The sequence below is a fragment of the Rosa chinensis genome, chromosome 2 (assembly GCF_002994745.2).
Source record: "Rosa chinensis cultivar Old Blush chromosome 2, RchiOBHm-V2, whole genome shotgun sequence".
In the NCBI taxonomy this organism is placed as follows: Eukaryota; Viridiplantae; Streptophyta; class Magnoliopsida; order Rosales; family Rosaceae; genus Rosa; species Rosa chinensis.
In genome coordinates this window covers 40,294,864-40,321,173 of record NC_037089.1, presented here as the reverse complement: position 1 = coordinate 40,321,173, position 26,310 = coordinate 40,294,864, and the positions used below count along the sequence as shown (strand labels likewise).

Genomic DNA, 26,310 nt, shown 5'->3' with positions numbered 1-26,310 from the left:
GTTCATCTTTGTTCTTGATTGATTCCATGCTTAAACATATTTTGATTCGAGATTTGATGTTTGAAACCTTGCCAAACGTGTTAGTAGTAGTTAATCCTATTTACATTTGTTCCATCCATACTTATCTACTTGATTCTGGTTTTGATGTGTCACACACACACACACACACAGATATATATATATAATTACTTAGTTGCTAAATTAGAAATAAATCCTACGTACATCCCCTTCTTGTATTTTCGTGAATAATGTATATATTCTTTAAATTGTTTTACTAATGTTTTATTTTTCAGTAATTAATTAGGCCCTAATCCCCGGTTGAGAACGATCTCTACTTATTCTTACTACATTGATAGAGTTTTAAATTGAGCACTAATTTTGTGCAGGTCTTCTTTATAGGTGGTGACAATATCTTCACGAGCTCTACAAATGTGTGCACAATGACCGGATAATCCACATCGGGAACATACATCTCTGTACTCAAACTCTATTAATTTAGGGGCTTTGAATGCATCATTTGGATGGCTCTTAGTGTTGGTGGCGCCACCAACATGGCCAGAGGCGTTGCCTCCCTCTCTCTTTCCACGTTGACCTCTTCGGTTCCATGTTAGCCTATTTTGGCAATTACCTTCCTCATTAAAGTTAGAGTTAGAACATGAACTAAAACGTCCAGAAATGTCCCTAGATTTAGGGTTTTAGCCTTGGCGCCCTCTCTTAGGGGCGTGACTATAATTGGACTCTGGAATATGCTTTGTTCCATGGGCTTCAAATTATAGTTCTTCACAAGGATGTTGTCATGCTTTTCAGCAACATTCATGGCTCCAATGAGCCATAAAAACCTTGTGATCTGTCTTGCAATAACATCAATTCGATAGTTCTTAGCAACCATCAAAGCATAAACTGGTAAGGTAGAGAGAGTCCTCTAAATCAGCATCGCATCTGTGATATCTTTTCCACAGAATTCCATTAAGGATCTAATGCAAAGTGCTTTCCAGTTGTAGTCAAGAACTGACTTGAAATGACAGAAGCTGATGCTATGTCATCTCACTTCCAAGTCAGAAAGCAGGGAGTCACGAACGTTGCCAAATCTTTCTTTGAGTGAGACCCACAGCTTTCAGGGGTCTTCTTCATTCATATAATCATACTGGAGCGAATCATCTATATGACCAGTCATTAGGATGATGGCTTTCGCCTTTTTCGCCTTTTTTGCCACCAAGGCTCTATTTGCTTCCAAAGTTTGAGCTAGCTCAAGAGTTAGCACATCCTGACTAGGCTCAAGAAGCGTGTCCAGGATTCCTTCGACCTTGAGATGTTGGCGGACATCACGAACCTACTTGTGATATCTAGAGCCAATTGTTTCCAATGGAGCAAGGTGCAGTTTCTTCAGGTTACTCACCCTGAAAGAGAACAAGAAAAAGGGTTAGTTTTGGAGTGGAAAAAGCTACCATGAAGACAATAGAAATTTCTGAGCGCCCTCCCAAGAATTTAGGAATTTCTTAGCGTTATCGCTTTCAAGAAATTCGATTCCAAGAGGTGTTAGATTAGATCGAAACAATGACGTAAGTGGTCGATCATAAATTCTCTACAAACTCTAAGTTTGGAGATCTCAACAAGCTCCAAGCTTGGATACAGCACAAACCCCCGCAGTTCGGCTTAGGTCTCCTCATGAAAGAAGAAAGGGGAGTAGAAGAAGGGTGGTTGCAAGTCCCAGAGAAAAGAAGAGAAATTGAAAAAAAAAACTCAAAAACGAGAACTTTTAGTAAAAAAATACCTCAAAATAATGGTCGGAAAGTCATTGAAAAAATTGTCGGGAAATCACCAGAAAAGTCTGTCGGAGGTGGCTTGGGTTGTGTAGGTGCTGTTGTTGGCGAGGCTAACCTGCTCGGCAGCTTGTGAAGGTGTTGAGCGAAGGAGGCTGCCAGGTGCTGCCGAGACCTGTAGAGGCGCTGTCCAGGGCTAGCGAGGCTGGCTTGATGAGCTATGGGCAAGGGTTGCCGAGAACTGTCGGGGAGCTGTCGACAGATGCGTGCGCTAGGGCTTGCGAGATCTGCCGAAAGTGAGGCCACCTGACTCGAGGGACGTGTGGGGGCTGTCGACAGCAGGTGAGGCTAATGTGCAGGCACACAGGTGTGCGAGGGTGGGCACAGGGGTGCACAGGCTGTCGGTAGCGAGGCTAACTGTTAGGTCCATAATTACCTACTAATTATTCTCCTAATCTTGCACTTTTGCTTAACCTTTGTGTTTATTTATATATATTTATTATGTTTTCCTTGTCATGCTAGGAAATGATGGAGAAGCTTGGAAATGCACTAAAAAGTCAACTTTAGCACATTTTCCTACTTCGGCTAGGAGAAACCGAGCTAGGCAAAGAAGGAGAAGTGGCAGACTGACAAAATGAACTTCAAATGAGTTGAAACTTTCCAGATCCATTCTAGACATCCTAAGAATCATTTCTTATGAAGAGTTCAAGATCTAGTTCGGAGTGGAAAGCCTTCAAAAGATCGGCACAATTTTCTGACTAAAAGACAAAAACTGCAAAACCGGACCTGTACGGATTCCGGCAGCATTTCCGGCCAAACCACGGCGAAATAAACTCTGAAATTTTACCTGGATGATCTACACTCATGGAGGAACATTTTGTATGAAGACGTCAAAGGCCAATTCCGAACTCTCGGTGGAGATTCAATTGAAGGAAGAAAGGAGACGAAAGTGCACAAACGGAGAAAAAATGGGTCAACGGTGGTCAACGACAGATTCCGGACATTTCCGGCCAAGTTGGCCGACCAAGAACAGTTGTGGAGGACAAGGAAGAGCTGACTAGGGTTAGAGACTTTGGGTGGGAAGACTTTAGGTCTAGGTTATTTTGAAATTCAAAATTTGCAAGATGACAAATGATCTCATTCTTACACCTTACACCTTTGTCTCCTATTTATTACCTTGTTCCCTCACACAATTACCCTTCTACCCTTACTTTTTCTTCTCCACCAAAATATCTATGGGCTTTCTAGGTCATTTCTATGTGGAGTCAAAAACTAGATCCACATTTTGTGCTTACACATTTGTCAATCACATCTCACCATTGATTCCTTTTGATCTCCACCCTTGATTTGAATTGCCTTGGCCTTTAAATAGCCCATTCTCTCTCCCCAAAACCGTTCACCCTTTTACTCCATCACTTTGCAACATCAAAATCTCTCTTTTCTCTAGTTCTAACATAGTTTCTCTCTAGCTTTTCATAGCTAGTTCATAGTTCTTTGATTTTGTGTAAGAGAGAGGTGTGTAGCCACTTGGGTTTCACCAAAACCGAAGTTTCTACACACTTTGATCAATCACTTCTCTTGTTTCTCACACATTCAAGCCTTGTTCTTACTTTGTTCTTGAGATTTTGTGGATTTGTATAGTGATTTGGGTTCTAGAAACCGAAATCCCTATACTTTGAAGCATTTCTCTTCCAATATAGCATCTAGGAGACAAGGGAGCCATCTTGTGCTTTTGGTTTGGCTCCAAAAAGAGTCAAACCCGTGGGTATATCACTTGTTCTCCACTCTTTGCTCTCTTTTATTTGTTATTTATGATGTTCATGGCTTGTAGTTGTGTAAATATGAGTTGTGAGTAGTTTAATTTGGGGCTAGGGCATAGCCTTAGCCAAACTTGTGCACAAAACAATGTAATCGTTATGCTCTTTGATGTTTATGCATGTTTTGAATCTTTTGGCTACTATACTTTAATGTGTCCTAAGTGTGTTCATAGATTTATCACCTAGAAGCATGCTTTAGGAAGTTAATGAATCGGAAACATGAACTTGATAAACTCTTGATTCCGTGAGCTTATGTAGCTAAATAGGTGGTGGCTTAGCTTATTCCTACGGGAAGAACTAAGTTGCTTGAATTTCTTACCTTGAAATTAAAGCATGATGTTGTGAGTTTAGGTTCCGGAAGAATTTAGGCTCATGGCACCATAGGCCATTTATAATCCGGAAGATTTGAATGGTATAAAGGTTGTGTAATTTAGCTTTGCTTTGGAAGAGATTGTTAAATTGCATGACTAGTTGGTTTCTTGGTAGCTTCATCAAAGCACTAAGGGGGAATTTATCAAAACATGTTGTTACATTAAATTTGGGTCACATTGTGTGCATGAGTAAGGCTAGGTGTGATGCCTAAGCCTCTATTTCTCTCTTATATCAAAATCTTTATTTTTATTTGCATACTTTATTTTTGTGTACTTTTAATTTGTTCGCATAAAAATTAAAATCAATCAAGCCGTTCACTACCATAATTGTTAATACCATCCTCATGATCTTTAGCTTCCAAAGGGCTAAGGTTGTGACTTTGTAAAAAGGTAGATTGCATAATTTTTCTAGGTTTTCTTGCGGTAATCTAGCTAGGGTGGAGTTTCCCTCAATCCCTTGGGTACGATACTCTACACTTTCCCTTACTAAAACTTGACCTTCTACACTTGGAAGTAAGGAACATCATACACAAATTTGCACACACTTTCATACTCAATGATGTCTCCAACACTAACCTAAGCGGTTCATTTTTTCCGATGGCCGGTTTAGGGACTTTCTGGCAGGTTCTGGTGGTTTCGTCGCCAGTTCTGGGCTTTTGGGATCAAGGGCTTTAATATGTGTGGCGGTGGTTGCTAGGGTTTGAAGGCTACAATTTTAGGGTTTCAGAGTTAGGGTTTCGTGCTAATATTATGTTTAAGGGAATTGAGATTTGGGAAAGAATTTGATGTACTTTAATTAATAACATGGGCCTCTTTATATAGAGGATTACAAGCATAGAACCAAAGTTGTACATGGAAACATAATCGTACAATAAATAGATATCCACGAAGATATCTCTGAAATTATCTCTAAGATTAACCTTATTACAACTTGATCAAGTAACCTAGAGTTTCGGTTAGACACATATTCTGGATTTACTTGAACAAAGTTATATAAAATATAATAAATAGTTTTCAGTTTTCTTGATAAAGAAGCCAAATTTTTTCCTAGCATTGCAGCACATTATTTGGGCTAGACCTGAAATTTAGGATTGGGTTCGAGTTCTTCAAATTTTTAACCAAACAAAACCTGTGGCCAACAATTCCCAAAAGGAAGATCTAGCTTACTTATCTATAACATTAGTCAACTTTAAAGACAATACATGATTTGACATAGTACAGAGATTTAACTTGGGACAATACTTGCCAGACCATATGTTGTCGATCATTTCCAACCATGCCTACAGCTAAACACACGTCCTTTTTTCCTTTTATTATATATATATATTTTTTGTTGTAATGAAAGATTTCATTAAAGGGCCAGGCCCTGATAAGCCACGAAGGCTACAAACACTGAGAATAAGTAAAAAAAAAAACAGACCAATGCGCCCCTAAATCAGATTGAAATAGGATAAAGTCAGCGAATAACACAAAAAGCTGGAGAAAGACATCACTTCATAGATATCGGATATGTTAAAAACCGATGTTAATTTTTTAACATTGGATTAAAAAATTTCTGATTTAAAAGAAGGATAAAGACAACAGTTCTTATAAGGACTAATATCCTTCATCTTGGATTTTTTTTTCTTTTGTTTCTTAAAATAGTGGGAATTTAAAACACCAAGGCGCTATCACTAAAACTTTTAAGTTATCTAAAATTTCTTTTTTGCCTCCAAGGCTAACACGTCCCTAAATATCACAAGGTAACTGACTAAACGCAGAAATTCTCGCCTCGTCCGTATCTCATCCTTCGTCGTGCCTTTGTGCACTTCTTAGAGCTCTCTAACTCCTTTTTTAAATCTATCATCTGAACCAATTCGTCGACCACAAAAACAAAAACTGCAAAGCGATTAGGTGTACTTTTCTAGTTTGTTTGAATTAGATTTCTAGTATGTTTGAATTAGATTTAATTTTGTTGTTTTATATGATCTGAAGTTTTGGGTAAATTTTCTATTAAGTCATATTGCACCTCTAGGTTGAGAGATACATCAATATCTTCTTTGTTAGTTTCGCGATGTAGTTTTTAATTATTACTTTTGTTTATGGTGGTTATATGGAAATCTCAAAACTGCTCCTATAATGGGTATAAATTTCCCGTCCTCAATCTCATGTTTCACTACTACAAAAACTGCATCACACAACGGTGGAAATCTGTTGTGCGATGTGGACCATGTCTGTCGTCTATCTCGATGTTGTGTGATGAGCACACTCACACAACGGTGAAACACCGTTATCTGAATATCATAGACACAACGCATTGCTTATAACCGTTGCACCAATTCTGCGCATGACAATGCCAAATTGGATGCGGCGCATTTTCGATGGTGATCAGACAACAGAAGTAAGCACATGCTGTTGTTGGTTAACTTCTCACACAACAGAAAAATAACACTCAGACAACAGAAGTAAGTACACGCTATTGTTGGTTAACTTATCATACAACAGAAACATATGGCGACTGTTGTTGGTTATTCCTTCACACAACAGGTATCATAAGTAACTGTTGTATGTGTGAGGCTCAGTGTTGAATTCTTCACAAGTCATACAACACATTGTTTCTATACCGTTGTGTGATTTAACATTGGACAACTGATACCCATTTATTCTGTTGTGTGAGTACTAATGTGACGACATAATTTTATAGCTACTATTGTGTGATTATAAGTGGTTTGTTGTGTGATTGACGACATATATATTCATACAACGTAATTTAATTTACTATTGTTCGTTCATTATCGATTATTTACCTGGAATATTTGCACAAAATAATGCTCTATATATTAAGTACTGAAGTACTCTAATTCAAGCATGTACCAAAAGAGCTAGTATTTATCAATCATCCATACATTCATCTATACCATGTAACAAAAAAAGAAAGCATTCTAGCTAGCTTGATGGTTGCTGCATTCTAGCTAACAATTAAAAAGAGCAAAAGCTGATACAATATAAAACATGCACATATGCAGTTGCTGCATGTGAATATATGTATCATCATAACTTAACAAAATGCTTTCCTTCAACCAACTTGATGGCTCCTTCCAACTCTCCTGCAAGATCTTTAAGTGATGGGTCGAGCTCTCATTCTCAATGCAGGGTAGCCTTTCGCTTATTTCAGCTCTCTTACTTGCAAACAACAAACTATACAGGTCATTTCTGTCACCAGACCACATGAGGATATACCACTAAAGTTTCAAGCTTGATAATGAAAATCAATACTTCCAAATCCAAACTTACAGTTCTATCAATATAAATGAAAGAACATACTTACATTTGAATGTGCAGTGAAGTTGAAGTACTGAAATAAGGATGCCATATTTACATTTGCATGCTGATTAGTACCCTGATTAAGGATACCATAAATTAGTTCCCATATGTTAATACATGAATTATACTAGCAAGTTAACTGAAAAAGAACAATAGCAAGTTAACTGAAAAAGAACAATCATGTGAGGCATGCAACTCACCAGTTCAATTAAAAAGAACAGTGTTCTAACCTTCTAATCATGATTAGTGCATATGATTAACTTTACATATAGAATCATAATTACAGTAAAACTAAAGCATGGAGAGAAACTAGAGGGAAAGGAAACATGATTACTCTTTTGGTGTGATATGTAACTAAGTGATATGTGAACATTTGATTACAATGTCAAACATTTTAGATGATTACAATGTCAGGTCATAATAACTTACATATGAAATTAGGGTGCGCATAGACTCTAAGATGATCTGCAGTCCTAGTGTTGTCATGATAGAAGCAAATACAAGGATTCCCTGCATTTTTTTTTTCAAGTTTAAGAGGTGAATCAACATTAAGATAAAGAAAATGAGAAGACATGCAATGAAATAATTCTAACAAAATACTTCTTGACCTTGTTCCACGTCTACCCAGTTCTAAGCTCACAAGCCTAGCACACACCATGAGCAGGTTCATTTGGCAAATACCCAGACGAACTTAAGGATTAGCGAGATGTGCAAGTTGGCTTGTAACACACTCATAAGAAATATGTTTTATCCTCCACACTCATAATAAACTGGACAGATTTCTCCTTTACCATGCAGACAAGGAAAAAGAAAAGAAAAAAATTATAGTAAATTGTTGTTGAAAATAGTAAATGATCAAGATATGCCAATAAGAAATTAATACACCAACAGCAACCTCATCAATTGTTGTAGTACACTTCTAATGTTTTTAGTTCATTTTACATGGCCAGTCTAATGCCTAAGCAACAGAGCTTCTTTAGTACTAATAAAACGTAAACCACATGCATATAATGAGAGCCTACCCTACATGAATAATAGAACAAAACTACATGAATAATTGGTAGTAAATTTCATGATGACAGTGACCAATAGGTTAAAACTACCAACGAAGAATTTTATGATGGAACCCTTATAAGTAGTGAACCCTTACAGACCAGAGCATAAGTAGTACTGTAGAGGTAAGTCCTATGATGACAGAACCCTTTGGCCAACGACTATAGGCTAAAACAGCCAACAAAGAATCAAAGGAGTCATGAAGAGAAACAGGCGTAGATAGCCTTTATCTATCAGCCTTTATCAATTATACACAGTGAGAGGCAAGCATATTCCTAACTAATCAAACTCACAAAAAGGGGAGAAAGCCAATTGATCAAAACAAACTAGAGAAAACTTATAGTGAGAATGCAAATAGATACATTTCAAGAAGTTGGATCGAGGGGGTTAGCAAGTCAGATAATTACCTCAAGGAAATCATGGTTGGATACATACTGGGCCTCAACCACACATCTAATCTCCCCAACAATGACAGATATAGATTTTTTGGCATTCTGTGGATGACTTTCGCTCTGAGAACCTGTTGTGCCTTGAAAGCCAAAAGAAAACAGAAAGGGGAAATTCATTAGCTATTTATTAGCTTACTTATCATAAAGCATTAAAACCACACACTAGTTTGATAAACACAATCAGATCATCCTCCTAAAATACGGGTTTTCTGTTCAGCAAGTACACAAGCATGATGAATATTTAGTTATACCAGTTATACATGACACATAGTATCTAGTTCCGCCTAATCCTGTTTCAGATTTACCAAGCCGTAGACGCAAGAAAAACCCCTCCAGATTTGAGAGTGAGGTATGAGAATCCATCCATCTGATGCATGAAAAATCACAAGAGACCATATTTAAATATATAACATATCACAAGGACAAGTAGCAAAGGAGTTCCTTTTAGTTGTATTAGTTCTCATTACTTCAGGTAATGATAGAATAGGAACCAAGAAAACCAAATATACTAGTGAAATGCCAGTTGGTGCTCTACTTACTTCAAGAAAACCAAAGAAGGTTTCAACCTCGATCCCCAGTGTCTTCAGCAAGGGCTGACTTGATGACACCCAACAAATCGTAAGTTGGATGTGAAGGAGGCTTTATCGGTAGGGATTCATATGATAAACCGGGCTTCTCAGTTTGAACTGCAAACATTCTAATGATCTGCCTGCAAGGGTCCAAACAAGTCCACACATTCCAAATCAACAGTCTAATATGCCACCAATGATCAACAGAAACACAACTTCGGAACAAATGAAAGTAGAACATTTGAACATGTTTGAATCTCTCAACTACTATCCATTCCATTAATTAATCCCAATCATATAGTTTCTTCTATGATTCAAATTATGGTAAATGCTATTATAATTACAGCTTCATTTATAAACAAAAAAAATACAAACAAAAAAATAGATATCAGTTATACTATTGCTAATTCATGACAATTACAGCTTCATTAGAGAATTTTAATGACCAATATGACAGAGAACCAAACAAAGATCAATACTTTAAGCTCAGTGAGCGGAGAGAGAACAATACATGAGGTGCTGCAGTTGTTTGAAAGAATCCAAATCCTGAGCATTAATTGGGGTTTTCAATTCATTTGATACCTCCATTGATGCTTCCGTAATCACTTATTTCTCAATCTGATCCATCACCTTCAACTATCTCTGCAACAATCAGCAGAAGAAGAAGAACAAGAAGAAGATGAGAGGGAAAGGAGATTGAAAGGAGATTTGGGGCACTCTATCTCCTCCGTTGCCCAAGAGGATTTGGATTTCAGGGAGAAAGAATAGAAGCAACTAAGGGCAGCGAGGAAGGGGATTTGGATTTCGGGGGAGAAACAAAGGAGTTGGGAGTTTGGGACCGAGAATAGCTTTTGTCAAGAGGGGCTTAGGCTTAGAGTTTTACTGAGAGAGAGGGGAACCTGTCTTATCTTTCTTTTCTTTTCTTTTATCTGATTGTGGTGGCATACTTTGTTCCTCCAATGCTACAACGGAGTAATTAAAAAACTGTTGTACGAGAGTATACATAAATGATATTTGTCAAAAGAACGAGGGAAATTTGCCGCTGCCGAGGTTTGGTGGGAGGATTTCAAATCGATTTGAGCCTTCAGACAACAGAATACCTACAATCTGTTGTGTCATATTTTATATCATACACTAGGTATACTTAGTAGAAGGTGTCAAATTTTTACAAAATTGGCGCCCAGCCAAAATTTGGCGCAAAATTTTGCACCCGATTCTAGTCATACAACATAGATAACTATACTGTTGTAGCTTGCAACATTCACACAACAGAACATGCATAATTCTATTGTGTGATATAATTGGTGAACTTGTCTTTGGAGGGAATTTTGAGTTCAGTGATGGCGGGATATCTACCGATAAATTTTGTGTCATTTAGATAACGGAACATGCATAATTGTGTTGTGTGATAGAGCTCTGAAGAAAAAGTTCACAATTTGGTAGTATTCGCACAACAGAACTTTATTAACAGCGTTGTGCAATGGAGTTCACGTTATCAGACAACAGTCAGTTTTTAATCTCTTGTCTGATAAGTGTTGTGTGATGCAGTTTTTGTAGTAGTGTTTACTATGGTTTCTGTCAAAGAATGAGCAATACAAAACCAGGTACGTATTGGGCATTGAGAAATCTATGTTTTGAGATAAGACATTGCCCATCTTGAACAATGGTCTCAGATTTGCTTGTATCTGACCAAATTTTTTTTGCAGAGAAGACAACTAACTTCATACTATGGCAATTGCAATGTCCATACTTTGTATATATTCATCTTTCATAGGTTTGTTACTTTATATATTTCCTCTACTATAGCAATGTCTCTATTACTGTACTGGACCATGTCATGTGATGTAATATTTACTTTAGTGCTAATGGGTTTATTAGCATTATCTCATCTTACTTTTACGTTTATAACTTAGTCTCTACATATTTTAGTTTTCTTGTTTAATTAACTTTGCCTCTTGTATGTCCTATAGGCAAGTAAATCCGAACACAATGGAAAAATCTTTCATGCCTTTTGAACAAAAATTGCTTGAATGGGAAATCAAAGTTCTATAGAGAACAAGATGGATTTGACTTTTTGAGCAAAACTAAAGTGAGAGAGTAGTAAGTTGGTGATTTTTATACCATCCTTTCTAACTTGCTAAATGATAGTATTTTATGACTTCTTTGCTCTTAATAAAACTACAGAAAAGATGGTGTAACTGTAACATTCAGTGTCAAACATTGAAGGTTTACCCTTGCTACCTTTATTCTTGTGAAAGAGTACGTAGCAGCGTCCTTTTTGGTCTGAAAGAGGGGATCATCTTCAAGGCATTAACAATTAATGCAAGGATGAGTTTGCTGCTCTTGTTTAAAGAATAGTTGGTTGGTAATAATCTCTGATCACTTGTAATGTACAATTATAGTATGTTTTCTTGATAATATAAGATATTTTCCGCAGATGGAACACTTCTCTCACCAAGTTGGCTTGATTAATATTTATGAACTTATCGCTCAGGTGCTAATTATCATTGTTATGCTCATTCATCCTTTTTTATCTTGTCAGAAGCTCATAATTCAATGTACGTTACCTATTTTTTTTATATATTTTTTACCGCTTTGCTGACTATTCTTGCCTATTTTTATAAGTTGCACATATTGATGAACAACATTTGGATAGTTGTAGAATTAGAAAGATGACATCTTTGGGGCAATACTCCTAGAAGATTGGAAGATTTGATGGAGATAGCTAAAGTTTCATGGTAGATTCTTTGATGTTCAGTGTTAGGCAGATCAAATATTATAGAATTAATTAATTCATATTCAATGTTTTCTATCATGCTCTTCTTGTAGTAGTTGTTTATGTTTTTGCACTAGGAAGTCAGGCCTGATGTCCCCCTCTGTTGTATTTTGTATATTGGTGCTATCAAAGTATATTGCTAATCAATTTTGAGATACATTTGATCCCTTGTTACTATCTTATGTTATTTGAGTAGACAGAAGAACAAGTCATTTTGTGATGTGTAAATATGAATTCATAAACACAAACTAATAAAGAACTAACGTTGAATTCATCTAAGAGATTATATAAAACTAGAAAACCGATGTTGTTTCTACCTTTTACATTAGGTCTACATAATGCACTGATGTTAAAGTTGCGTTAGACATCAAAAGTTGGGGTTTAGACATTGAATTTTCAATGTAGTAATGGTTTATAATATATATGCAACATCGGTTTCTCTAGGAATTTTGATGTCTAAGTATGCTAGTGACATCGGGTTTCCACTAATGTCTAATATTGTCACATTAGACATCACTTAACGAGACATCGGTTGTTTATTGAAATAGACATCAATGTCTAACTGATGTTTATCAAATGTTGTGTACTAGTGTTAGTCCGCCAAGACATCATCATGGAAACATGGAAGCCCGACATTTTACAGAACCAGCATTAAGGATGGTGGTGGCTGTGCAGCCCATCGTTGAGTATCCACCGTCCTAAGGCCTCGTTTGGTTCACGGAAAGGAAAGTAATTCTTTTGTCTTTCCTATGGGAAGAGAAATGAAATTTCCCAACAACTTTCCATTCCGATATTTGGTAACATAAGGAAAGTTATCAGGAAAGTTGTTAAAAAGTTGTTAAATAATCTAATAAAAAAATATGTTGTGAGTAATAAATGCAAGGAAAGAAGGGGAGAAAGTGATCCATTCCCCTTTATTTTCCCTTCCTTTTGCATCCCAAATGCAGGAAAGGAAAAAGTTTCATTTCCTGATGCTTACTTTCTGTGAACAAACGTGGCCTAAGGGCATGCAAGCGGGATTCAAATTTGCTCACTACCAATATTTTGGTGGTGATACCACCATCCAATATAAAGTTGTCATGTGTTATGAAACATAATTATAGTTAATCGTAAAGTTTTATTAAAAAATTATATTTTAAGTATTAAATTAAGTCTATATGACGTGACAAGTTTTAATAGGGTGGTGATATCACTACAAAATAAATGTGGTGAGCAACTTTGAATCCATGCAAGCAAGGCTGCCATGTCCGCAGCTCGATTTGCTTTTTGGGGAATCCAATCCAAGGTAATGTTCTCAAACTAGTTACATTTCGTTTGAATTTCCTCAAATATTGCATAGATTTTCCAATGCTTGCATGCCTAAGGACGATTCAAATCCGATATTACCAGTTTCGAATCGGACTCGATTCAAATCCTTTTATTATATCCTAATCCAAAGTCTTTCAGTCTTTCAGTTCTTCTTCTTCTCACAACTTTTCTTCCCCAGAACTGCCTCATCTTCCTTTAAGCTATAGGACTCTAAGATTCCCTCTATTGCTTCTGCTTGCTACAAACATAAGAATGCTCCTCGGGGTTTCTTGCAACTTCCTCTACCACCTTTCTGATATTTTGCATCCCAAGTTTCTGTTGATTTGATTTCAAGCTCTTCTTCCCCACATCTCATGGTTGTGGTCTCCACCGATGAACGTGCCTAAAGAGCGTCTCTCCCTCACTAGAGAAAACAAAGGTGTTGTGTATGAATAGGAAAACAACGGATCTAATGGGTGGAGGAAGGGAAGGATATTAGATGTTTGGGAAAGAAAAACATGTGTTGGGTTTTGGGAGAGACACATCGTGATAATAATCTCTATCTCTACTACTATAAAGTCAGGCTCTATTTTAGTGTCAAAAGCTTCACCAAATTTTCAATTGCCCAAAAAACCAAAGTAGCAAAAAAATATCAAAGATATAAAAATAATATTTTCAATGGGCATGACCATAAAACTCTACGGAAACTCTAACATCAAACCTACGATGAGAGAAAACAGAGGAAAAACTGCTTTGTCAAAAAAGAAAAACTGCCACACGCACGATCTCAAAGAAATTGGACGTTCTGGGAGTTTCATCCCTATCAGTTTATCAAAAGAAGAGACGCAATGCAGAAAGAGGCAACAAAGAAAATCAAACCTAGAAGGAGCAATAGAGGAAAATCAAATTTGGGTATGAAAATCCTTATTTGGTACAAAATTTGTAATCTATTTGGTACAAAATTTGAAAGATTACATTCGGGGTGAGCCTAATTGTTTATTGAATGATGATAGGGTTTCGTTTTTCATTAATTTTGGTTCTAATTGGTTTTTTTTTTCTCTGTGCTTTTAGATTTTAAGGGATCTTGAACATATGAGGAATTTCTGTATAACGTCTCCAGGTATGTTTTGTTTTTTTTTTTTCTTCTTCTTCTTGTACATTCAACTGCTTCTCAACTGATTTTGGTCTTGGTTTTCTTTTTTCTTTTATATTTTTCAACCGATCAACTCAACCAAATTGTGCAAGAACTACAATAAAAAGGTTTGAAGACTAACATTGACTATATCTCTTCTTTACGTGCATGTGTGATGTATCCTTTACTTTTAGGATTTGGTAATTTGAGGGATGATCCTGGTAATTTTGAATGTGGTGTGAAGTTTGGGTTTTGGATTTAGCATGCTTAGTTCTTCTGTCAAATTCATTTTCCAATAATTGATGAACAATGGTGGCGATAGGCCATTCACTTGAGTGAGTGAGCATAAGCACATTATTTATTGATGAAGGGTTTTCGTCAGTTTGCTTTTAGTGATTCATGCTATAATTTCAATTGATGTTAAGATTATCACCATTCCGTTTTTAATCCAGGTTTTGTAATTGGTAAATTTATGCTCTTCAATTGTTTCTCAAGTATTTGAAGTTTTCAATATTCTGTGTAATTAAGATATGACCTTCAATGACATTTACTTCATTTGTTTTGGTCCTTGTAAAGTATTTGATTGAACTTGAAAGGAAAACGTGAAGACCAGATATGTTAAATAGTTTCAGTCTCAAAGGTGTTCCATATTCCATTGATTCTTACTTTTCGTGTTAGTTTTCATTGTTACTTAGATGAATGAATTATTGTTAGTGATTGTTCATTCCATGTCTATGATTGTATGTGAGAGTTTCTAAGATCGTTACATAATTTGATGATCAAAAGGGTGGTCTCTTTCATTGAAGAATGTTATTGTAGCATACTGTTTCATTTTAATTTCTTTTGTTCCAGGTCACTTTTGCTCTCCTTTTTTTTTTTTTTTGCACATGTTTGTTTTCTTTGTTTCTTTGTCTCTGTCTATTTCTACTTCTTTATACATCCCTCTTTATTGTAGTTCTTGCATAATTTGGTTGAGTTGATGCTTCAGTTTCTAATGGCTAGGTTGATAGTTTATTATCAACTCATTTTACTTTTAGTTGTTTTTGTAATCTACTGTGTTCTTTTTTCTTTTCTTTTCTCTCTTTGGTTTAGGACTGTTGATATCATAATCTTGGTGGAAGCTTTGAGGTACTTTCTTGGTGACTTCCAGAAACATGTATTCACATGTAGTAAAGGGGGTCATTCACTTCTTCTACAGTTGCCTCTGCTTTTATTTTTTGCATTCACATATTTTCTTACCATTAGATTCTTATATAATTTGTCAGTGTTTTCTACTTTTCTACATATGCTTATTAGTTGTTTGTTTCATAAACCTATATAGTTTTCTTCCTTAGTCAATTATTTTAGTTGACGAATTGTCTTGGAAAAGCATTTAGTGAATGCATTGGGTTCTCTACTTTGTTCCTCCCATATTGAGATAGGAATTACCAATCAATTTGCAAAAGTGCAAGTTCAGTTTCTGTTCTGTTTTACAAGTTCTCTTTATTGTGAAGATTATTGGTCAATCTCTCTCTTCTTATTCTTATTCTTCTTCTTCTTCTTCTTTTTATTTTTTATTTTTTTATTTTTTACAAGAATTTCAATAATAACAAATGAATTAGTTTTGTGGACTTGATATTAGGAAGGTGAGCATGAAGGCACAGGATGAGGCAGAAATAGCATGCATGTTGTTACAATTCCATCGTAAGGAGGCTGCTGCATAATTGAAGTGACATGAAGGACATGATCTTAGTACTGCATGAAATATGAGAATCTAGAATCTCTGTTTTTTTTTTTTTGGGCCATTTCTTCATTTGTTTAGGAGTTGAGAGTTGAATCCATTTTGAGTTGTTAAACGATTAATCAATTTTTATGCACAATTTGGAGAATTTGATTTTAAGGATTGTGGTTGGGATTGATCAATGAAGGTTAAGCAAATTGGAAAAGAGAGATGATGAGGTAGAGAGAAGTATGTTTCAACCTTCTGTCTTAATTCTAATCGTCGCTTCAAAGTGAATTTTCCCTAGATACATCTATTCAATTTAATTTTGGACCTATTCCTAATATATGGATTGTGCTAAAACACATTTGTACAATAATGTGGTGTGGATTATAAAAAAAAACAACTCAAAAAGACATTGCACCTAATGTAAACATTGATAAATAAATAGACGCCCACTAATAACAAAACTAAAAATGTTCACCTGATCAGTTAATGACCAACAAAATAATGCTCAACCACCCTTAGATATAAATCCAATGGCAGAGATAATTATTATTAAGTTGAAGTGTTTTGTTTTACACCCTTGGATGTAAATCTAAGGGTTACTGAGCATAAATTCTTTGGTCAGCAACTAACCAGGTGAACACCACTGTAACAAAACATAGTAAGTAAGAAAAAATAAAAAATTTGGGCTCACGCGCGAGCGCGGCCCTTTCAGACTGCGACAGAAATTGATTAATGGGCAGGTATTATATGAATATTAGTGCCCATAATTGTAAACATTTGTATATGTCAGTGCATACTTTGATATGAAGTTTTATGTTTTTTACTAATGAATTAAGCCAATTACTAATGAATCAATTAGGTTAAATTTTTTAAGTATGCCCACGGTTTATTCGAAGTCCACATAAATGTAAATACTGTACGAGGGATATGATGGTAATTTTGAAAATGGGAGGCAATATGCAACACAGAAATTTTATTGCACTCCTGGGTAACATTTCAAACATGCATAGCAAGAGAGGAACGACAATACGCACGCGCATTGCGCATGCAAGAAGGCTAGTAATAATAATGAGGAGTTTCTTTTACAGTTTTACTCTGGCTTGAATAATAATTTCGAACAAGCAAACGGGTGGTTGACAACTGATTCACGCTAACAAAAACCGCATCCTGACCGTTGACAGCTCAACGCCTTATCTGAAATGGAATGGAACACACACCTAAACTAAAGGCACATATGCTGGGTCGGAATACGAATATACCTCTCGTATTAACCAATCTATAGAGAAAGGTAAAATCCAAAAATCCTGAAACTTTGTCATAAAAAAAAAAATCCAGAATTCCGACCAGCCCTTTGCGAAATCGGTTGGAGCATTTGATTTCTCCCTCAACTTTCTCCGAGTCCCCAAGCACCTGACCTGCGGAGTTTGTGTTGAGCTTCGATTGCAATGGAGATGGCTATGGAGGAGTCGTGCTCTCATTCGCTTCTCTTCCTCACCCGCCACGACGGACGAACTCCTCGCTTTCTGAAAAATCCTATACAGAGTACGCCTCGAATATGTAGTTGTAGGATTTTCCAAGCTTATTTCTAGATTTACCTAGTTTTAATTTTCGCTTTCAAGTTGTACTTAGAGGATTTCGAAACGGAAATCTTCGGGTTATTGTGAATTTGTGCTCTAGATTCTGGTGAATTTCTTTTTAGATTGCTGATGTTTGTGAAGAATAGAGGTCGGTAAATTTCTAGGGTTTGTTTGGGATTGGGCTTTTAGGCTGAATTGTGTTTGGCCTAGTTTCCCTTGGGATTGAATTCAAATTGAACTTGTAAGGTTTCACATGGATACTGCACTCTGAACTCAAATCTTGGTTGAAGTTGAAGTTGATCTTTGGTGGTCTGGAAATTTTAATGGCGGGAAGGTGGGATCTTGGCCTTCCAAAGGCTAAAGCTTGTAGTCTTCGAGAGCAAGCAACAAGAACAATTCTTCGCAATGTGAGGTCACAAGGGCACACATATGTTGAGGTCAGGGAAGATGGGAAGAAGTTCATTTTCTTCTGTACTCTGTGTCTTGCACCCTGCTATAGTGATAAGGTGCTGTTTGATCACTTGAAGGGTAATCTTCATAATGAGAGATTGGCTGCTGCTAAGGTTACTCTTTTACGACCAAATCCTTGGCCTTTCAATGATGGTGTGGTTTTCTTTGACAATTCATATGAGACTGATAGAGTGTTAGTGACTCCAGATGACAATAAATTTAGGCTGTTGGAGTCTCATGACAATGAGAACAATCTTGCTATTGTCAAATATGGGGATAATCTGAATACCAATGGCTATGATCATTGTGGTGTTGATGAGCGTGAATGTAATGAGTATATAGATTCGCCAGGCTTGCATTCAAATGTTGGAGTTAAATCCTTTGTTGAGAATTCAACTGCTGATGGAGCAATTTCCTCTGTAGTGATCCCTGGTGTTGTGGTTAGGGATGAAATTACTGATATAGAAGTGAGAGAGGTGGGTTTGGGAGAAATTGCTGCAAGGTTCCATGGGAAAGATGGCATTAGTAGAATATGGTGTGAATGGTTGGGGGTAAAATCTTTAGACAGTGAGAATTTTTGCAAAGTTACTGAGCATGATTTCGCTGTTGTTACCTTCAGTTATAATATTGATTTGGGTAGAAAGGGTTTACTTGATGATGTAAGGATGTTACTGTCATCCAGCCCTACAATAGAATCAGGGAATGGTGAAGGCACCGGTTGTAAGAGAAAGAAATCCTTTTCTGATCCCGAGGATATCAGTGACTCTCTAAGTAATCAGTATGATTCGTTTGGGGAAGATTCCTCTGCTTCCAGTGGTCCAGCATCTAGGTTGCTTCTAGACCATTATGATGATCAGCTACCGTCACTGAATACAAGATTTATTTTGAACAAATCTATAAGGCGAGAGCTAAGACGGCAACAGCGTTTAGCGTCAGGGAGAATGTGTGATATCTGTCAACAGAGGATGCTTCCTGGGAAAGATGTAGCAACTCTCATGAATGTGAAGACTGGAAGGCTTGCTTGCAGTAGTCGAAATGTGAATGGGGTGAGAGTCCTACACAACTTGCATCCTTTTGCTTTTGACCATGTCCTTTACCAATGTTCTGTAATTCCATCTTTTTTTAATTTCATAATTCCACATTACAGTCTGTCCGTGCATCTGGATTGGCAAGTAGTTCACATCGTTTAATTTATTTACATGCAGGCTTTTCATGTGTTTCATACTTCCTGCCTTATACACTGGATTCTTCTGTGTGAAGTTGAGATAATCACAAATCAGAATACTGGTTCAAAAGTGAGGAGAAGGTCTAGGAGAAAAACTGCAGCCAAGTGCAATGGAACAGATGCTCAGTTGAAATCTATGACCCCACAAATTTATTCTGTGTTCTGCCCAGAGTGCCAGGGTACTGGTATTGTCGTTGATGGAGATGAACTGGAGAAACCGAATCTTCCTTTGTCTCAGGTTTGCTCTCTGCAGGACAGTTTTACACTGAGTCTAACTTATCAATTATACTCTTCCCTCTTTCTTTCTTTTCCTTTCACTATTTTCCTCTTTAAGTGGATAGAAATATAAACAAAACATGTTTCCCAATAATTAAGCACACAAGATTTGTGATGAGTGTGCATTTATTTTTCACATTTTTTGCTTTAGTTTTTTGTTTTTCCCTTTATAATACAAGTATTGTGAAGGTTTATAAGATATATTTTCAAACCTTCGTAATTGTTAATGTCAGATGTTCACGTATAAGATAAAGGTGAGTGATGCACGTAGAGCATGGATGAAGAGTCCTGAAATGTTGCAGAATTGCTCGACTGGTTTTCATTTTCCCTCCCAATCTGAAGCAGGAATCCAGGTTTCTTTAGGGTTTTACTATATTCCCATTATAAATGAGAATAACAATCATCATTCCCAATTAACATTTACTTTTTTAATTTGTCTAGGAAAAGGTGAAAACGCTGAAGTTGTTGCATTTCTATAGAGCACATGAATAGAGAGCTGGCTTCAGGAATTGAAGGGAACCTGCAACTGTGTTTAGTTTCAGAGTAGCATTTATATTTCACTATTACTTTCCATGCGTAACCCAGGTGTATATGCAATTATGCATGATGAATAGAGTTTGGAGTGGACAGAAGTAGATTGGTAAAGGGCAGTTAGCTTTTGTGGATGTTCCCTAGTTGTGTTCTTAACACAGGTTACATATATGGTGGTGTAGATTGCTGGCCTGGCATATGTCTACTTGACTGCATTTCAGTGTGGAATTAAATATATGTAATTATATTGTAAATACTTTCTCAGGCAACTTAATGAGTTATTGCTATGCCTGACGGACTGTGACAATATTTCTGGTTTCTGCCCTTTTCGAAGCACTCTTGGCTTGTTTCTATTTATTTTTTTGTTTGGTGGGAAAAGAAAAGAAAGAATACTATAAAGTACCAAACTTTCCAGGTAGCCGGAGTTAATTGAATAGAAACGCAGAGCCTGGTGAGCAGCTTGAGGGAGATATGGTACCCAGACTAGTTGAGAAGGCAACGTCTGTCCCAACTTGGAACAACAGTTGTATTCCATCGGCATCATACTTTTATTTATTTATTTTTTTTTTTTAAGGATCTTTTCCAAACACAGATAAATTCCTGTCCTAAGGTTATTTGGGTCTGATTTTTCTGGTTTCTGAAAGTGAATTTACTAAACGTAAGCATTTTACATGGTGAACAAAAATAGTCTGAACAAAGATGGTTGTTTTATTCAAATGTCAAGATTACCCTTTTTTTCTTTTTGCATAGTTTTATTCGTAACATTTCTTAAACTTTTGCCTAAACATTCCCAATGTTTCTTTATGAAGGGTAATCAGTAAAAATTCAATTTACACTTCTAAAATCATCAACCAACCTCAACACCTGGAGTCTAAATGCTCCTCACATATAACACCAACTCCACAATAACACAATAACAATAATCCAACACTCCTGAATATCTACGATTTAACAATTTTCAAATACACAAATACAAATTCCCACATTTAATACAAATATCTCATAAGTAATCAGAGACTGAATTCTAGAGAGAGAAAACAGATCTGAGAAAACCCATCTCCCTCCCCCTTCTCTCTGCCCGGATCTTGATCCCTTCGGATCTAGATCAAAGGCTTGAGAGTTGGGGGCGGGCTCTCTCGTTTTGGCCTCTCGTTTTCTCAGCTCCTCTGTCTTTCATCTTTTTCTCTTGCTTCTCTCACACCCCTGTGGTGAATTACACCCATCTTGTGGTGATTTTGCTGGCTTATGTCCAGTTATAGAGGACTTTGTTCCTCCTTTCTTTGCCGATCAACCCAAAAAATTTTCAGATCCAAAAAACTCCATGATTCCCTTCACCCATCACCTCACACCAGCTCCCCTCCATCTACCAAAGACCTTCTCCATGAAGGATTTCGTGGCTACCTCTTAAAAGTGCGAGTCACTTACCGTATGGACTATGGGTGCTCACGCATGGGTGTTTCACCCCCCATTCTCCGCTGGATTTGTTCTTTGCTTTTGGCTTTTGTCCCATCTTGGTGGCTGTCTTCCCTTCCCGGTTTGAGTCTCTCTGATGGAGAAGAGAGTGTGTGTGTGTGGTATTGGTTCCTTTCTCTCATCCCCTTTAATTTTGGTTTTGATTGGATTTGCTTTTTGGGATTGTTCTGGCAACGGCTATTCGGTACTCATCACTTCGATTCAGCACTTCTCGCATCCTCTTGGCTTCTGGCGGCGGCGGCGGCGGCAGCGGCAGCGACGGTTGTGCGGAAGAGCTTGGGCGGCGGCTGCTGTGCTAGTGTAGGAGTTGATGTTTATTTTAATTTTTAGGGTTACACTCTTTTGCCCTATCCATGTGGATTATGGTTGAGTTGTAATTTTCCTTATTGGGTTTAGTTGTACTTGGGCCTTGTTTTGGGCACCTTCCATTGAGTTTACTCTCATTGGTAATTATTAATGAAATTTCATTAATATCCAAAAAAAAAAAAAAAAATCAGAGACTGAATTATATTACAAGTAGGTTAAATGAGTAACCTACAACAAAACTGTAGTAGCGGAAGGATGTTATGCCTCAACTCCTACTATGCCGAACCAATTGATCTGCATACTAAGCATTTGGAAACGAAGGGATTAGGAAAGAATATTTGAAAAACGTTAGATAGAGTAGACAAAAATAATATTGTAAAAATAAGAAAAGAAAATAATTTAATACTTTCTGATAGGAGCACAATGTGCGAGATATTAATGAGTATATGCCCCATTTTAGCCTTGTTTCTCCCTTAAGTTTTGTGTTTTGAGTCATCGAGTCATTTTAAGAGTCTTGTAGATTGTTTTGTGTGAAATAGGCAGAAAACGCAAAATTCATGAAGAATCCTAGCTAGATCAGGATTCCTCACCGTCATGCTGACGCGCTCTTGGGAAGCAAGCGCACAATTTAACCCTGAAATGTCGTTAGTAGTATAAGCAAATAGGGATCGTTCTATTCCGGGGATTGAGGGTACACCTGTCATTGTGAAACAAATAAAGAAAAGTATTATTTACAAAAATAAAGAATAAAAATATATACAATTGTATAAACAAATAAATAATTAAAATAATAAAGTATTATTTACAAAAATAAAATAAAGAATAAATATATACAAGTAAACACAAATAAGGGGGGATTAGGATTCTTAAAATTAAAATTAAAATAAATAAAATAAAGAAAACGTAAAAACATATATACAGGGGTGGAACGCAAGGAACAAAGATCAAAACCACATCCATATGCAAGAAATCCAATTACAATTCCTATAGTTGATTTTAAATGTCATGAGAGAGGAGTTGATCATGTGAAACATTCGAAAGCAAATGATTTCCCATATTTTACTTTTCAATGCTAATTAACCTAAGCGAAAGCACCTAGATTAATCCTATCAAACATGCAATCAAGCCCTAGAAAGCTAGTCAATCATGACATGTTCAACGCATTAGACATAGAGAAAGGCTATCAACTCAAGTGTACAACTTAGTATGGAAAAGTCCACCTAATTGCAATTCTCTTTAATTAAATTCGGTCTTTGCACAAAACCTTTACTACTTTGATTCAAGTTTACACAAAACGAAAAGTCGATTTCATGTTCTTAAACCTAGCACCAATTATATCAAAACCCTAAGTGTTTGCAACCACATAAGATTAAAATACAAAAGTTTTCTATCATGCAAATTTAATTAAACAAACCCACATAAGCAACATAAAAATCAACATATAGAAATCACAACTTTATCTCAAAACATATAAACGGGCTTTAAACTTTGCCCTTAACATTATTTGTTAACTAGAATTCATAGTTCTACAAATCTAAACAAAGAAAACCAAAAGAAATTACAAGGAAAAAGATAGAATTACACCATGAAGGGAGTGGATGATGAAGAGCTTGAGACGTTGATCTTGAATCTTTAAAGCAAGACTTCACTATCACGGCACAAGGTGGATGATGACGGCTAGTAGGCTTCATGGCTTCTTCTTCTCTTCTTCTCTTTGCATAAAAATGCAGAAACTTAAAACTAGAGAATTGAGAGAAAAATGGAAAGGAAATGGAGAGACAAAGAAGATGAGATGGATGAAGGAATTGGTTTTAGAATGAGAGGAGAAGGTGTTTATATAGGGAAGAAAAAGAAGAGTGAAATGATGAGATGAAGAAAAATAATGAAAGTGGAGTATGAAAGTGGTTTGTAAAATATGTAAAAGATGAGGTAATGATGAAAGCAAAGCATGAAGGTGAAGAAATGTGGAAGTGATGATGATGTTTTAGAGTAGAAAAAATGTATCCAAGGAAAAAGAAATGCTTTCTTCATATGGGTGGGAAACATGAATATGTGGTGTTGAGCTGTTTTCAGGTCAGTTTCTTCCCCTTTATTCCTTCAATTATTTCTCCATCAAAACTTCAGAATGAGCCTTCGACTTCTTCATAAAAAATGTTCCACTATGAGTGTAGATCATCCTGACAAATTTTCAGAGCTTTATTCCATGTGGTTGGGCCGGAAATGCTGCTGGACCTCTTACAGGTCCAGTTTTTCGGTTTTACTTCTGTAGAAAATTGGGCTGATTGTTTGAAGGCCTTCCACTCATATTTTTCTCTGGAACTCTTCATAAGAAATGATCATTTGGGTGTCTAGAATGGATCAGGAGAGTTTCAGCTCATTTCGAGTTCATTTGGTCAGGTGGCCGCTCCTTCTTCCTTGCTTGGCTCTGATTCTCCTAGCCGGAGTAAGAAAATATTCAAGGTTGACTTTTTAGTGCATTTTCATTCTTCTCCATCATTTCTAGGTAATTATGGACGTAACACTCATTTCTTCTTCATCTACTCCAATGTACCTAAAAAATAGAAATTGAGTTAAAAAAAACGATTCGTTAAGGAATTAACTAAGCAAAATGTGAGGAATTAACTATTAAAATACCGCATTAAAATGCTCCTATCAAATTCCCCCACACTTAGCTTTTGCTAGTCCCTTAGCAAAACAAAACAAAAAAAATCCAAAACAGAACAAAGACTTGACAAAAAGCAAGTAAATGACTCTATTGCTCCTAACTGTTGTCTCAGAGATTCCAAACTCATGGCTTTCACGTTAAACACTTAATCAAAATCACAAAGATAATTCCATGGTTAATAAACCTGTGACATTCATATGACTAAGCAAGATATGGAGAACTTAAGTTATACAGTGAATGATAGCATGTTTCGAACAAGTCCAATCCAAACTCACAGGGCATACTCTCGATTTTTCTCTCAGAAATGGCTATGCTTAAAAGCTTCACACTCAAGTATATGCAAGAGAACAAATTGTAAGGCAACAAACAGCTTGCATATTTCATCAATAAACACATTTTGTGAAGAATTTTTAAAGACCTCATGAAATGACTGAGTGCACAAATGGACCTAAACCATAAGCTCGACTGCGTAACTGACTCCACTAACCAAAGACTGCCCATCTCAAGGATCAAGTCAGCACTTAAAACAGGTTGTAATGGGGCTAAGCTAGGGTTTTCGAAATGAAGATTAAGGATACAAAAAAAATCCTAAGGACCTAGCAGAGCATATAAGGACCACCTTATGTCATTATTTTTGTAGACCAAATATCATTGTTTTGGGCCAAACCTTCACTCTAACCAACATGGGAATGGACAAAGGCATAATTTTCAACTTTGAGCCTTCTACAAATTTGCAAGTCCAAAACCACACTTCAACATTTTCCCAAGAGTTTTTTTTTTTTCAATTTTTCTTCTCTTTTGCCGCTTTTCTTTCTTTCTTTCTTTTTTTTTCAAGGCAAATTTTTTTTTTTTTTTCTTGGATTTTCCCCACCCCACACTTGTCTTTCATCGTCACCCCTACATACTATGTCATGCTCTACTAAGTCCTTAAGACAAGGGTAGAGATATCCTGTACTAAGCTCATGGTAGGGTAGTGAGGGTGATGAAACAAAGGTTTTCAACGTAGGCTCAAAGGGGTTCATTCTAAGGAGTCCCATGACGGGCACAATTGGGGACACATGCTTGTTTGGCTTTGGTGGTTACCCTAATGCCTTCTATCCTATCCAGGATCAGTGCATATTATGGCATACAAGTTTTGACAGTCACAACAGCCGAGTTCTAGTACTCTCTAGTCCATTAAAATCTATGGCACATGATCATTGGATTTTCAAAGAAAGATGAGGTTTTGCAAATACAGCCATGAAATTCTGAAATTATCAATAAGCACTCAAAAAGAAAGTATTTTAGCTCAACAGCTCACTTGGGTCAAATGAATCAGACTTAATCCTAGCATGCTTAATGAACCAAGTTACAATCCTATCTCAAATCTTCATACAAGCATCACAATGTCGATTAACCACAGAATTCAATTAAGTCCTATTTTGATTGTGAAAACCTTCAGCCATGAATTCAGAGACATGTTCATCCTAGACGTTAGGAGCATCCTAAGACTCAAAAACAAAAACAAAAGTAACCAAATTTTTTTTTTTACATTTTTGACATTTTTCGATTTTTTTTGTATTTTTCAATATATATGACTCAA

The 26,310-nt window shown here is 36.5% G+C and overlaps 1 protein-coding gene and 2 long non-coding RNA genes across 4 annotated transcripts; 2 read left to right on the top strand and 1 right to left on the bottom strand.

The window, feature by feature from the left end:
* Positions 1–7,018: 7,018 nt before the first annotated feature.
* Positions 7,019–9,115, bottom strand: LOC112184520. The gene is made up of 3 exons (XR_002930071.2): positions 9,005–9,115; positions 8,712–8,833; positions 7,019–7,110 (listed from the first exon to the last, which is right to left on the bottom strand). It is a non-coding gene; the product is annotated as an uncharacterized LOC112184520 (long non-coding RNA).
* Positions 9,116–14,105: 4,990 nt separating this feature from the next.
* On the top strand, positions 14,106–16,283 carry LOC121051564. 2 transcript variants are annotated; one of them, XR_005806102.1, is made up of 5 exons: positions 14,106–14,297; positions 14,457–14,505; positions 14,631–14,645; positions 15,610–15,645; positions 16,139–16,283. It is a non-coding gene; the product is annotated as an uncharacterized LOC121051564 (long non-coding RNA). The 2 variants fall into 2 exon arrangements; XR_005806101.1 differs by lacking the exon at positions 14,631–14,645.
* Positions 16,284–17,476: 1,193 nt separating this feature from the next.
* On the top strand, positions 17,477–20,635 carry LOC112187390. The gene is made up of 4 exons (XM_024326152.2): positions 17,477–19,298; positions 19,458–19,715; positions 19,987–20,106; positions 20,195–20,635. The coding sequence occupies exons 1-4, from the start codon at positions 18,126–18,128 to the stop codon at positions 20,243–20,245; spliced, it is 1,602 nt and encodes a 533-aa protein (XP_024181920.1). The 5' UTR covers positions 17,477–18,125; the 3' UTR covers positions 20,246–20,635.
* The last annotated feature ends 5,675 nt before the right edge of the window (positions 20,636–26,310 follow it).

Excerpts from the sequence above, each read along its gene's own strand:
- LOC112187390 (XM_024326152.2), top strand. The coding sequence starts at position 18,126 with ATGGCGGGAAGGTGGGATCTTGGCCTTCCAAAGGCTAAAGCTTGTAGT. Across the intron at positions 19,299-19,457 it reads GTAGTCGAAATGTGAATGGG|GCTTTTCATGTGTTTCATAC; the intron begins GTGAGAGTCCTA and ends ATTTACATGCAG. Across the intron at positions 19,716-19,986 it reads CGAATCTTCCTTTGTCTCAG|ATGTTCACGTATAAGATAAA; the intron begins GTTTGCTCTCTG and ends TGTTAATGTCAG.